The sequence below is a fragment of the Candoia aspera genome, chromosome 2 (assembly GCF_035149785.1).
Source record: "Candoia aspera isolate rCanAsp1 chromosome 2, rCanAsp1.hap2, whole genome shotgun sequence".
Classification (NCBI taxonomy): Eukaryota; Metazoa; Chordata; class Lepidosauria; order Squamata; family Boidae; genus Candoia; species Candoia aspera.
In genome coordinates this window covers 135,757,925-135,771,096 of record NC_086154.1, presented here as the reverse complement: position 1 = coordinate 135,771,096, position 13,172 = coordinate 135,757,925, and the positions used below count along the sequence as shown (strand labels likewise).

The following is a 13,172-nucleotide window of genomic DNA, read 5'->3' as shown; positions in this document are numbered from 1 at the left end:
ACAGCTTATTCTAAACAATGCTGGGTTATATAATATGGCCTGACTGCAAAATAACATGAACAGAAAAACACATGAGAGCTAGGGATGTGCAAAATTCTCCAACTCAGGAATTGAATGTTCTGGAGAACTTTGGAATGTTTCCTTCCATATTATGCCCAATCTCCTCCTGGACCATTCCTTCCTGAGGCAGTTTGATAGTTTCCAGAAGTAAATCCTCCAAACTAGAAGCAGTTGATCTGGTCCCGGAACAGGTCTGTTTCATCCAAAACATCCAAAACTGCTTCCAGTTCTGAGGATTTTCTTCTGGAAACCCGCAAACCACCCCTGGAATAGCATGATCTTGGGAGGGAGTTTGGCAGAGGGAAGAGGAACATTTCAGAGTTCTCCAGAATGTTCTATTTCCATACTGACAATTTTTGCAGATCTGTAATGAGAATCACGATTCATCAGCAGTCACGCTGGGGACAAATAAAGTTACTGAGGCTTGCATCCACAGTAACAAATTGTAGGGAATCAACCCTGCCTTCTATTCAATGGCAAATCTACCCAGATCCCTTTATAGATACTGCCTAACCCAAACCCATTTTGTTTTTGTTTTTTTCTGTGAGGAATAGAAACCTGCTGTTAAAAAAATATCAAAGGTTTTCAATTTATTGGACATTTCATCAAAGCCCAGATGGTGTACTTGACATAAGGAATGTAAGCTGTCTGTGACCCGTTCCAACCTAACAATAACAGAAATTCAGGATTGTAGGAAGTTGTCTTCTTCTGACTCAGGCCTTTTGTCCATCTGACCCAGGACTGTCAGCACTGACAGGTAGCAGCTTTGGGGGATTTTAGCATGATTTTTTCCCAACCCTAACCCTAACCCTGAGGGATGTGGTGGCACTATGGGTTAAAGCGCTGAGCTGCTGAGCTTGCCGATCGGAAGGTTGGTGGTTCGAATCCACGTGACGGGGTGAGCTCCCGTTGCTAGCCCCAGCTCCTGCCAACCTAGCAGTTCGAAAACATGCCAATGTGAGTAGATTAATAGGTACCGCTTCGGCAGGCAGGTAACGGCATTCCGTGTAGTCATGCCGGCCACATGACCAAGGAAGTGTCTACAGACAAACGCCGGCTCTTTGGCTTTGAAACGGAGATGAGCATTGCCCCCTAGAGTCGGACACGACTGGACTTAATGTCAAGGGAAACCTTTACCTTTACCTAACCCTAATCCTTAACTGCATGTGCTGCTGATCAGATCTTCTACACACAAAACAGTTCTACCATTAAGAATGGACCCTCCTCATTTGTAAGTACCCAATTTATTCTGTTTTAATTATGAAAATTCTTTGCAAATATAATTCCAATTTAATTTAATTACAGAAACCAAAGCAGATAGTTTGCTTTGTATTGACAACTGTTAGATGGCCATGTGACCAGAAAAGAAGAAGGCACAGCACCCAGAGAAATGGTAGGTTGAAGTCTTTGGGGAGTCCTATGAACAACCCAGTTTATAGAAAGGCAACCAGATTCTATGAATGGTGCCGTAAGGAGAATACAGAAGTGGCCTGTCTGCAACCCCTTAAAGCAGCTATATCTTCTCCCAGTATCACGCAACTAGATTTGAAGGAACTGCAGACAGATGCTACCTCCACAGTCCAACATACTCTGAAGCCCTTTCTAGAAATAGAGTCCTAAGCTCTGCAGCTCTAACAAACATGCTCCCAATCCTTCTGAAGCCTCTCATCTCCATTTCCTTGCTTCAGTCTAACAGTGATGGTTTTCAGTATCACTTGGTGGCTGTATAAAAATCTGTTTACAAAACAAGGCACCACACCAGTCACACAGGGAGGACAAATACATAAACTGATTGTCATGAGTACTGATGGTGAGCAGGAGGGGACCCCTATCCAGGGGGGAAAACGCATGCGTAGTACTGAGGAGTTAAGCAGCCATTCAAAGAGACACAGATCAGACCCGCCTTAACCTTTGGGGTTTATCTGTCTGGGTTTTTCCCACGCTTCTTCAGTTTGTTAGGATTATCTGTCTAATGTAGCAATAATAAAGCACTAGAGACCTATTCCTTGTCTCAGCGTGGTTCCTGGCTGTTAGGACACTGATGGTGCTTAAGGATCACATGAACAGCCCATCTCAGAAGGAAAAATGTCAGCCTGCAACTTTTCCCACAAAGGGAGTGTCCATGCCATCTGTTCCCAGATACCTGGCTGTGGCATCTGGGAATTGAGCCACTTGGACAACATCCTTACATACCTGTCACTTTATTTTGCAGAGCCTATAGGGATATGGAGTGGGAAGACAAGTCCTGCTGACGAATGTAAATCAATGGTATTTTAAAAGATTAAAATACCTCCATAACAAACTGCCCAGAATAAGTTCCTGTCATCGTTGAACTCTGTCCTGCAGCAAGAATGCCAATTGCCCAGATGTAGAGAGCAGCAGGGCCAAAGTAGCAACCTAGAATTACTCCCTAAAACACAAAAGAGTTCTTTTAAAAAATGAAGCTGTAAATCTTAGATTAAGCCTTCTATGTCAGTAGTCCAACGCAAAGCGACACTTTATGAAAATCACTGTTTGGATTAGCAAAGGCCAATTTACTCAGAGAGAATTGAATCTGAACGCTATTGTTACTGTGCACATGCTTATTTTCCAAACATACCACCATGGCCAAGGGAAACACTTTGCTCATAAACCTTTCCCAGACAATGGGTATGCTTACTCTGTTGTCAGCCCCTCCACTCCCAGCACAGCACAGTCAGTTCAAGGGTGGACCAGGAAGTCCCATCAGCAGGGCCAGTGAAGACAGACACTGGGAAATGCAGTCAATCAGCACTGCCCCTCTTTGAATTAGTCGGCAGGTGTACTTTTTCTGCAGACTAATCCACCTGAATTTGTCCTCCTCCCAAGTTTTAGAAGTTTTAGAAGTATCTTTAGGATTCTCAAAGGCCGATTCAGAGATTCAGGAGTTTTAAATTTGGATCTTTGCTAAATTGAACACATAAACCTTTTCACTCACCCCTTTATAGATATCCACATCCAGGGTGCCGTTATCTGATTGAAATAGCACAGCTTGAGCAAAGCTTTTATTTGCACAGATGTCATGCTGAAAACATACAAGTAGACATTTCATTTTACAACTAAGAGATTGACATGGCACAAAACAGTGTTTTAAAGGGAAAACAACAAAGGACAATTCTGGTTTACAATGACTTCTCCCTCCTGTAACAAATATGGAGATGTGTTATAATGAGGAGGAGGAGGCTGGTTGGTTGGTTGGTTCTTAGGGGTGACAATATGCCACAGCATATAGCCCTGTTCAGAACTATCCACAGCAATGACATAAAGAATTGATAGCTGCCAGCATTCAAGGAAGCTTAGAACACACAAGGTGGTCTCCTTCCAGCATAGCCTAAAGCTCCTTTATCCTTTCACTGGTCTTGAAAGAGCAGCCCAAGCAAAAAGGGAAGATGACAGGTGCTAACTTCCAAGCAAGGGGAAAGGAGAGAGAAAGAGCATGAGATGGATGACATTTTTTCCACCCAAAGTTTTAGTGCTTTTCATTTCTGGTTAAGCACCCTATCTTGGTTCCATACAGCTGATAACCCAGCAGCCTTGTATTACCCCTAGCAGGACTTTCCGCAGTTGCGTCATTCCCTCTGCTAACTCTTGCTTCTAAAAGCAGGGGAGGAGAAGCAGAGGTTCTCCTGATGTTTCACATACAAATCACTTGGTCACACACAACTGTAAGAGTGTACACACAACTCCTCTTCCTCTTTTAAACTGGAAGCACAAACAAGATGAAGAAGGAAACAGGATACAGATGGAGAGGGAGACAAAATGGGGGAACAAAGCTGGATGGAAGGGAAGGGAACTGGTAACTAAGCAGGAAAGGAAAGGATGATGTAAGAAATTGGCGAGTACATTAACTCATATGATTTGGTCATGTCCGTTTTTGGTTCTTTTTGGAAAAACAGCATATGTATAGAAGTGGCTGTAGGGGGAAATGTTTTAAAGGTATCAATGCTATTTTGGATTATATTCCACAATTTGGGAATCTGAGCATTTTTGAAGAATATTGTTTATACTGGATATGGGGAATAGCTAAAAGAATTATATCAAGAGATTGGAAAAGTACTATCACCCCAGATATCAAACACTGGATTCAAGAAATGTGTAATTTATCTTTGAAAAGGCTGTTTTTTCTACTAATCAAAAAATGACACAGTATGTTTCCCTTTGGCATAAACTCTATTATATTTTTAAAAATAGACAATTTTTATGCATAATTTGGTACATGAAGTGATTAAATTAATATGTGATAGATTAGTTATATAAATTTAGAATGTTTATTTATCTATTTAATTTTATTTTTTACTTGTTTTGATATTGCAATTTCTTAACTAATTAATTGTTGGATACAGGTAGTCCTCAGGTTACACTGGTAATTGGGACTGGAATTGCCGTTGCTAAGCGACACAGTCATAAAGCATGATGCCATGTGACTGCGTCGCTTAACGACAGCAGTTCTGGCAGCCCTGGTTGCCATCATTAAGCGAGGACTGCACAGGTCATTAAGCGAGCACCTCATGTGACTGCTTCAACTTCCTGCCAGCTTCCCCATTGACTTTGCTTGTGGGAAGCCAGCAGGGAACATCAGAAATCACGATAACATGACCATGGGATGCTGTGATGGCCAGAACTCTGAGGACCTGTTGTAAGTCCCCCTCCTTCAGTGCTGTTGCAAGTTTGAATGGTCACTAAATGAGTGGTTATAACCCAAGGACCACCTGTATTACTGTTTTTTTTATTTGGTTTTCTTTATTGTTTTCTCTGTATTTCTTTTTTAAAAATTGCAACAAAAAATTAAGCAAGGAATTATTTAGTATTTAAAACAATCCTAGCAATCCACAGGCAAATTATTTGGGAAATATATAGGATGCACTAGACAACCTGTGACCCGTTGGGTCATCGTTTCAGAGATATTCCCTTAACCAGATTCCTCAATGCCTTCAACAATGGCAGAGCTTCTAATGTACTGGAAAAGTTCTTAAAAATTCAGGGAGAGATGTATCTGCCTTGAAAGTAGCCACTGTTGAACTTTATAACCCAGTCAAACATCAGGAGTTGACCACAGGAAATGTTTTATGGCATTTTGTATTACGTCATAAAATGTTTTATGATTTTTATGTCATAAAATGTTTTATAAAATTTGCCAGATTTCTATTCCACGGGAGTCATGGGTCCTGGATTTTGGACACATTCTGTAAGTTAGCCCATTTGAGGTACCCTGATTCAAAAATTGTTGGCCTATGATGTAGTGATTCACCCAGTTAAAGGTTACAAGTATCAAACAGACACGAGAGTTTTAGCAGTATATAGATTTATTGCCTTCTAATATAAAGTGATGGAAAAAAGAAAGAAACTTACCACTTCTTGGTTTGTCTTTCTGTAAAAAGCTTCCGCAAAGACTGAGACAACAAAGACATTGATGATGAAAGAGACAAAGAGGGCAATGCAGGACTCAATGAAAAAATACTTGTTGGCCTCAGTAACTTCCTTCTTTTTGGCCCGATTCACCTGTCGAGACTAAACAGAAAAATTAAATTCACGCAACCAGCAAAATGCAGCTTCCTTGAAGTATCGCCTTCTTTCCTCCAACTTCTACCACCTTTAGAAGCAAATCCAAATTAATGATGCTTATGAAACCTCTCCTGTATTTGGAGTCATTTTAAGGAGACCAGGAGTTCCTCTTTGCTACTCCTAGTGGTCTTCATGGGCTGAAAATTCTGAAGGGAAACCCTTTCATAGAATTTCCAACTGTGGCAAAATCACAGCTTTTGTCCGAGAAGAAACCAGGGCATGTGTGCTGTCTGGTACGTGATTTCACTATGGCATTTGAGAGAGAAGGCATGGGTGAAAATGGCTTCTATGAGAAAACCCACTTACCTTGACCAAAGCAGAATGCAGGTACATGTTGTGAGGCATGATGACAGCACCTACGATCCCAACAGCTTGCTCTAGCTGGGCAGGCCCACAGCCCTCACAATAAGGAATAAACATCCCTTTCAGCAGCTGGCCCTGGTCTGGTTTTACGGTTATATACTACAGAAGACACATGGGACAGGCATCAGTGCAACAAGAAAAGACATTGGCATTAGAACTGTCCTCGGCAAACCACAGAGTCCCATTCTAAAAGACCCCACAGATTTAGGGATATGGAGTTTTGCCCAAAAAGTTTCTCGGTTTGAGAGGAATATTTTGCCCCCCAAAACAGGAAAAGTCTTATAAGATATTCAAAAGCTGCACTGTTCATTTTAAAGATCTCTATATACAAAGGTAGTGTTACCTCATATCCAAATGTGATGGCCATAACAGTAATGAGGAAGCCAAAAAGTGCTTCCAGTTTCCTCAAGCCTGAAAGAGACACACAACCACTATTAATTAACTAATTAATTAATTGTGTTGTTAGTCAGAGGGGAAAATATGCTGAGTTCACTGAATGATCACAATGGAATACATACATACATACTACAACTATTATAGTTGTATTCTTGAGATATAACTAGATCAGCAGTTAAAATGCACCCCAACTCAGCACTTCAGACCATCATATCCTGTTCCACCAGGAAAGAAACAGTGTTAACTCATAAATGTAAAGCCCCTTTGAATCAAGATTAACTCCTAGTGATTTCACTGATATACCCAAGCAATTTCTTGACCCCAGTAGAGGAGGAGTTTGCCACTGTCTTTGTCTAAGGTGTCTTTTTCAACTTTCTGGTTTAGTCTACTGTCCTGGAATTGCTAGCCATCTACTAAGTAGGACCAATCCTACTTAGCATTTGAGCCCAGGCAAGGTCAATTCAGTGTTATTGCCAGCAGAGATATTTTATTGTACACCTGGGAAAAATCCACAGTGGTGGATGAGTGCAAAGCCTTCCAAGAATTGTATGTCTATCCATCCATCCATCCCAAAAAATCTGAAGCTGGGTTAATACTGAGTGGAATGGAAGAAAAGAACAGACACACACCTATGAAGCAGAAGCACTGGAGGGAGAGAAAAAAACCACCTCCTTTATGGGAGAGAAAAACCCAGAAGAGTGGGAGATATTCCTACAAGGTATGAGGTGGCACAGAGGGAAAGCTGCATGCCTCGTTGCAAGGGCTGTCAGAGTCTTGCAACGTTCACAAGCTATCTGCAGTATTCCTGTTAATGGACATATTAGCTTAGATAGACTGTGAGCAAAGTGACAAGGTCGTTCTTCTGTCAACAGAACATTACTACCTGAGATAGAGAAGCAATAGCTCTCTAGAAAAGAAGGGACCCCATAATATTAAGTGGTAGAGATACATGTACAACACACAAAGCTAATCCTATGCATATTCAGTCAGTAGAAAAGCCCACCAAAATCAAAAGCCTTCCTTCCACATCAAGAATGCAGAGGTTTACAAAGCCCAGAGCCCCTGAGTGTATGTCAGTCACAGAGCATTTTTCACCCTTGGATACATTTGGAATTCTGAGAACAGGATGTTGGTGCTATGGCTACTGCTGGGGGGGGGGGGGGAGAGAATCCATGCTCAAAAAAGCAGATAGGTTATGGAGCCTAGATATCACAAAGGTAAACTGAGGCTCATGGACACTACACTGGGGAGCCTAAATTACTACACCAGTAATGGATCAGGCCATACATGCACATGGGTGCAAACATGCACACGCACACAACTTCTGCTGAAAGACTGGCATAAGCAGCAGAGAATAGCTGTCATGAGTGCTGATGGCGAGCAGGAGGGGGCCTCTATCCAGGGGGGAAAACGCATGCGTAGTACTGAGGAGTTAAGCAGCCATTCAAAGAGACACAGGTCAGACCCGCCTTGACTTTTGGGGTTTATCTGTCTGGGTTTTTCCCACGCTTCTTCAGTTTGTTAGGATTTTCTGTCTAATGTAGCAGTAATAAACACTAGAGACCTACTCCTTGTCTCAGCGTGGTTCCTGGCTGTTAGGACAATAGCTATCTTTCTGTCAGAGGCATCTGATGAATCCAAAGTTTTCCTCAAAATGTGCACTGTGACATCATGCTGCAAGTTCTGTCCTTTATGTACGTGCATGCAATGTCACAGCACACCTACAAAAGGGGCAAAGTTTGTGTCACGGTGCTGCAGTGCACATGTCATCATTTCCACCACCATCCCGTCTTGCCCACCCGGTTCCTGCCATTCTCTTCTTCCCAATCACCTGCACTGCTCCCACCAACAGGACCTCTCAGGCCCTGGGAGTGCTTCTGTCTTTGGAGGACTCTATAATCAATGATACAATTCTCATAAAGAGCCTGCAATCCCTCATAATGGGAGAACTGCAGATTTAGCAGCTTTTCTAAGAGGCCTGAAGGATAAGGCATAAAATTCTCCCACTGCCGCTGCCAGAGAGCTGCTAACACAGAGGCACTTGGGGAAAAGTGCGATGGGAGAAAATCCTAAGGTTCTCCCATAGTAGCTTTGGGATGTGTGTTTGTGTTTGCGCATGAGAGAGAGAGAGGGAGAGGGAGAGGGAGAGGGAGAGGGAGAGGGAGAGGGAGAGGGAGAGGGAGAGGGAGAGGGAGAGGGAGAGAGCACACATAACTGCCTTCTCTGCATGGCTAATATTTTTGAACTGGATCAAGTTAAAATCTTTCCAGGGTTATGCAAGCCCTGTTTAAAGCTCACCTGAGTTCTCTGGAATGTGGCAAACAGAGCCTTTGCCACACATCAAAGTGCCTTAACTTCACTGTTATGAGAGATTATTTAAGAGACAAAGAAATTTTCTTCAATAAGAAAAGCAGCTTACCATACTTGTCCAGGAAGAGAAACACAAAGGTATCAGCTATTGTTATGAGCACTCCCCCCCACAAAGGGATCCTGCAGGAAGACAAAACAGGTGCACAAGCTTCAGATTAAATACGTCGGAGTCTGCCCAATCATTCCTCCCCTTTAAGGCAGAGATCACCATCAGTTTAAGGATGCAGCCCAGGTTTATCTCTTAAGTGGTGTTTGGAAAGGTGGACAAATCACTTATTTAAGAGCAAGGGGAGAGTCATAACAATCCAGAGAGCAGAAAGCTCTCTTAACCAGGAAACAGACCAGGCCGTTTGCTAGAAATTTATGGAGTAAAACATTGTCCATTTCTAGCAACACACATGCAGAAAAGTGACATATTTTGGCTGTTACCACTGGCTCTGTCGGTGTGAGTCGTCCAGTCATTTCAGAAGACAAAACGTTCTTTTAGGATGAACAGGGAGACAAGCTGGCTCCTTTATTTGTTACAGTACTTCAGAGGAAGCCATCTGCCTGTGCTGCAGCCATCATCTAATAACCCCTAACTCTGAAACTTGTTAAGGCTTATTCAGAAAGGAATTGAAGCAAGGATAGCTAGGCTCACAACACAGCAGGAGCCCCAAGGTGTTCTGAATCAGTGGGCATACTTGGAATTCAGTGAACAGTTTGGTTTTGCTAACTGCACAATGACACCTGAAAGGGCTCCCCATTCAAAAAATGGCTGCTATGCAGAATACAACCAGTTGCAAAGTGCTGATTTCCCAGGATATCACTTGACATCCACTCTAGTTTTTCACTCCAGGCTGTTTTCTACTGCTCCTGCCTATCTTTGTCCTTTTCCAGGGCAATGGACACACCTCTAAACAAAGCACTAAGATGCAGCCACCCATTATTTTTACTTTTTAAGAAATCTTGGGTAGCCCATTCATGGAGCAGAGGAACTTGGAAATTAAGATGCTACTGGTGCTTTTCAGCACAGCAGCTTCTCTTTTTTAAAAATGTAAATATATTACATTATAAATACATCTGAAAAGTAATATTGGGTAGAGAGCCTGGTGAGTGCCAAGGTGTCTGGGGCATCGTTAGGTGCCATTTAGTGGTGCTTGTATCAAAAGAGACCACTGATACTACAACAGGCTACATCTTGATATTACACGTGGCCCCCAAAAGCATTGATGACTTTGCTCACACCTCTTAGAAGGTGGTCCCTGGCATACACCCAAAGTCTATCTCTGGCCCTCAGCCTAGAATAAGCTGCTCACCCATGATCTACAATGAACAGAAATAATGCACCAGAGTTTCAAGCAGGAGTCTTTCCCAGCCTTATCAAGATTTGTCAAGAGTTGAACTTGCATGTTCCCTTGACATTGGACTATGGCTTTCTCACCAACCCGTTCTACTAGAAAGTGGTACACACACACTAGTACACCAAGAATATTCTCTTGATCAGGCCAGAGGTCCTTCTAATCCAAGACTCAGTACCACGGAATTACCAACCAAATTGAACCTGGAAGCTTGCAAGCAGGATATGAGAGCAATAACCCTCTTCTACTGTTTCTCCCTGCTAGTAACTGATATTTAAGATATACATGCTTCCTTTAATTATGGAGTTAATAAAGCATAAATCAGCCCTTGATAGCCTAATTCTTCATGGACTGCACTAATTAAAATCATCTCAACCCTTGGCCATTAGTCAGATGGCAGTGAATTTCATAGCTTAACTACATTGGGTCAAAATGTATTTTGATTACTCCAAGTTACTCTGATTGAATGTTAGTGAATGGCTATATAAATACTCTGAGGGAGAAAGAATTTTTCAGGGAAAGACACAAGAAAAGGGCAAATATCTTTAAATAGTTGAAGTAGATAGAAAGAAAGCTGAAGGAACTGGGGCTAATTCTGCTTAAAAGTCATCCGCCCCATGATCAAAGCTCAAATATGACCTACCTACAGAAATCTAAAAAGTCTTGCCATTAAAGTGCGATAGGTCTCAGAACTAATGCCCCAGAACTAATATGTAAATACTCTGTGTCCAGTTGACAACGGCTCTTTTAGTGATGGAATGCATTGACTAGGGAAAGAAATTCCCAGATTTGATATGGAATTCTCTTGCTAGATTGTTTGTGTTGTTTCAGCTGATGACTAGTAGGACAATGCTTAAACTACAAAACACTCAGAGAATGAATGGAATAGCTAGCTTACCTCCCAACAGACAAGAGGTTAATGGCAATTGCTGAGCCAATGACTTCCTGCATATCAGATCCAATGATAGCCAGCTCCACCATCAGCCACAAGATAAGTCGAGGAACCTAGGCAAAAACTCAGAATGTAATGCTTAAAAGTGAAATCTTCCCCACCACACCCCTCCACCCCTGGGAGTAGCCAAGCTGTGGCTACTGGTTCCCTTCCAAAAGCTCTTTGCAACGGATCAGTGCATATCTCTGCCACCAGCAACCTCCCCCTCCCTGATAGTCCACTGGGTGGGAAGTCAAGAACATGGATGGGGGAGAGAGAGGGAGAGAGAGGGAACATGAGAAGAAGAAAAGAAGAGGATAAGAGCATGGTGAGACTCATTAAGTCTGCCTACTGCTTGAATAATTAAATTGTGCACGAAAGGAAGCAACATTTGCCCTGAACGTCTTGGCAGTTTGCAGTGGAAACGGTTTGTCCACCCTGGAGTTCCCTTCTGCACAGAGGGGAGGCAATCTGAAGTCAATGGAAAGTGACACACTCTTCTTTCCAGCATGCAGGAGCAGTGATACGCACTCACTCACATGGAGCAGGTCACCTTGGGAAATATACTTGCCCATGTTATTCAAACCTTAGTGTTAATATTCTGGTCCAATTCTAACTAATAATCTCCACAGTGAATCATGCACCCACAGCTTACAGAAACCACCCAAAAAATCCTCCTTCCTCCCCCGTGCTTTGTGCAATGAGGAAGAGTCATCACAGTCTAACTTTAGAAAGCAAACTCTCCTAGCATTCAAGCATCTCCTGACCAGCAACCACCTACGTGGATGGCTGTGCCAGGAATTTGGCAAGTCAGAAACTAACAGACCCCCAAAAGTTTCTAAAGTCACTTCTAAATAGGGAGCTACACAGTAGGTCAAGGGCCCACGCAAAACACATGTTTACAGGCCAAGGGTTTGGTAGAGGGGCCGTGGTTCAGAATGTTTTTCAAAGGCTTTTCTGCTCTGGAAAGCAATGAGCATTGAGAAGGCTGCAAAAGGAGAGCCTGGATTTTGGTGAATTTTTGCTAAGTCTTTTCAGGCCTCTCCTGGTATTACCTTCCTATGGCACTCCAAAGAGGCAACCCTAAGGAGCCCCAGGCTCCCAAGACATGCCACCCTTGCAGCTCCCTCCTTGTGCCAAAAATATCGGTCCTCCCAGAAACTGACTCCTCCCATGTAGTTCAGAAGTTTCTGATGTGGCCTTCATAATAGCAAGAAGGAGCTGTGTGGGAGCAGTTTCCACACCACCTTAGTCCCAGTAAACTGCAGAATGCACCGTTTCCCTTAGGAAAAGATAGTTATTACAATAAGAAGTTGATCTGGATATTACCAGAATTAAACATTCTACTTACTGAGAATATTCTAACTCCCAAGAAGGGGAAGGCAATCAGTAGATTTTGTTTGTTTGTTAAGATTTCTATGCTGCCTTTCCTTCAGATGGGCCAGGATCCAGGAAATGTATAATTTCCAAATCATCTACAAACGTGCATACATGCACACGGACCACCCAAAGATAAGTACGATGGAGCAACCAAACAAGGGATAATTAACAGTGAAGGGGGAAAAAAATCCTGTGTTTTGTAGGAGAGTTCTGCATCTCTAAGCAACTGTCTTGCCAAAACAGGCCCAAAAGGAATTTCATACGGAACAAGATATTCTATAAGCTTGGGTACATCCAGGTTTTTAGGAGACTCATTTATCAGTAGTTGAAATAATTATGGGAACAACATTAAACTGCAGAAGCATCATTTGAACAGAGAAGACAGAAAGGGGTCATTTGCACGCTAATTTGGAAACCAAAGGTTCTGACCCATAACTCCAAAAGTTACTCAGTGATGAGATTTTCAGAAGACATCCATTGATCGTTATTATTGATCGATTATTACAGTCATTTCCTAACTCAGAATAAAAGCTGTATAGGAGAGTCTTCACATGAAACAAAAACGCTTCCTGAGGATATGTGCAACGAATGTCCGTACTCAGATCCAGCAAGCCAAGACCCTCCTCCTCTCAGAACCAGAGCCTTCTCGATCTTGTTCACACATAAACACCATAGTCACCCATGCAAAATATGAGTTTCTTCCTCCAATTAATTTCCACCAAAGTGGGAAAATCATCTTGCATTTGTGGAAT

General features: G+C 42.5%; 1 protein-coding gene across 2 annotated transcripts in view; it reads right to left on the bottom strand.

The window, feature by feature from the left end:
* The window catches only part of SLC11A2 (solute carrier family 11 member 2), a 60,251-nt gene that overhangs the window by 24,042 nt on the left and 23,037 nt on the right, over positions 1-13,172 (bottom strand). For both annotated transcript variants that reach the window (XM_063293783.1, XM_063293784.1), the window contains 7 exons: positions 11,008-11,114; positions 8,819-8,889; positions 6,347-6,414; positions 5,947-6,102; positions 5,428-5,586; positions 3,017-3,103; positions 2,351-2,470 (listed from right to left, as the gene is read on the bottom strand). In XM_063293783.1, coding sequence (XP_063149853.1) covers positions 2,351-2,470; positions 3,017-3,103; positions 5,428-5,586; positions 5,947-6,102; positions 6,347-6,414; positions 8,819-8,889; positions 11,008-11,114 — 768 coding nt within the window. The remainder of the gene's footprint in view (positions 1-2,350; positions 2,471-3,016; positions 3,104-5,427; positions 5,587-5,946; positions 6,103-6,346; positions 6,415-8,818; positions 8,890-11,007; positions 11,115-13,172) is intronic.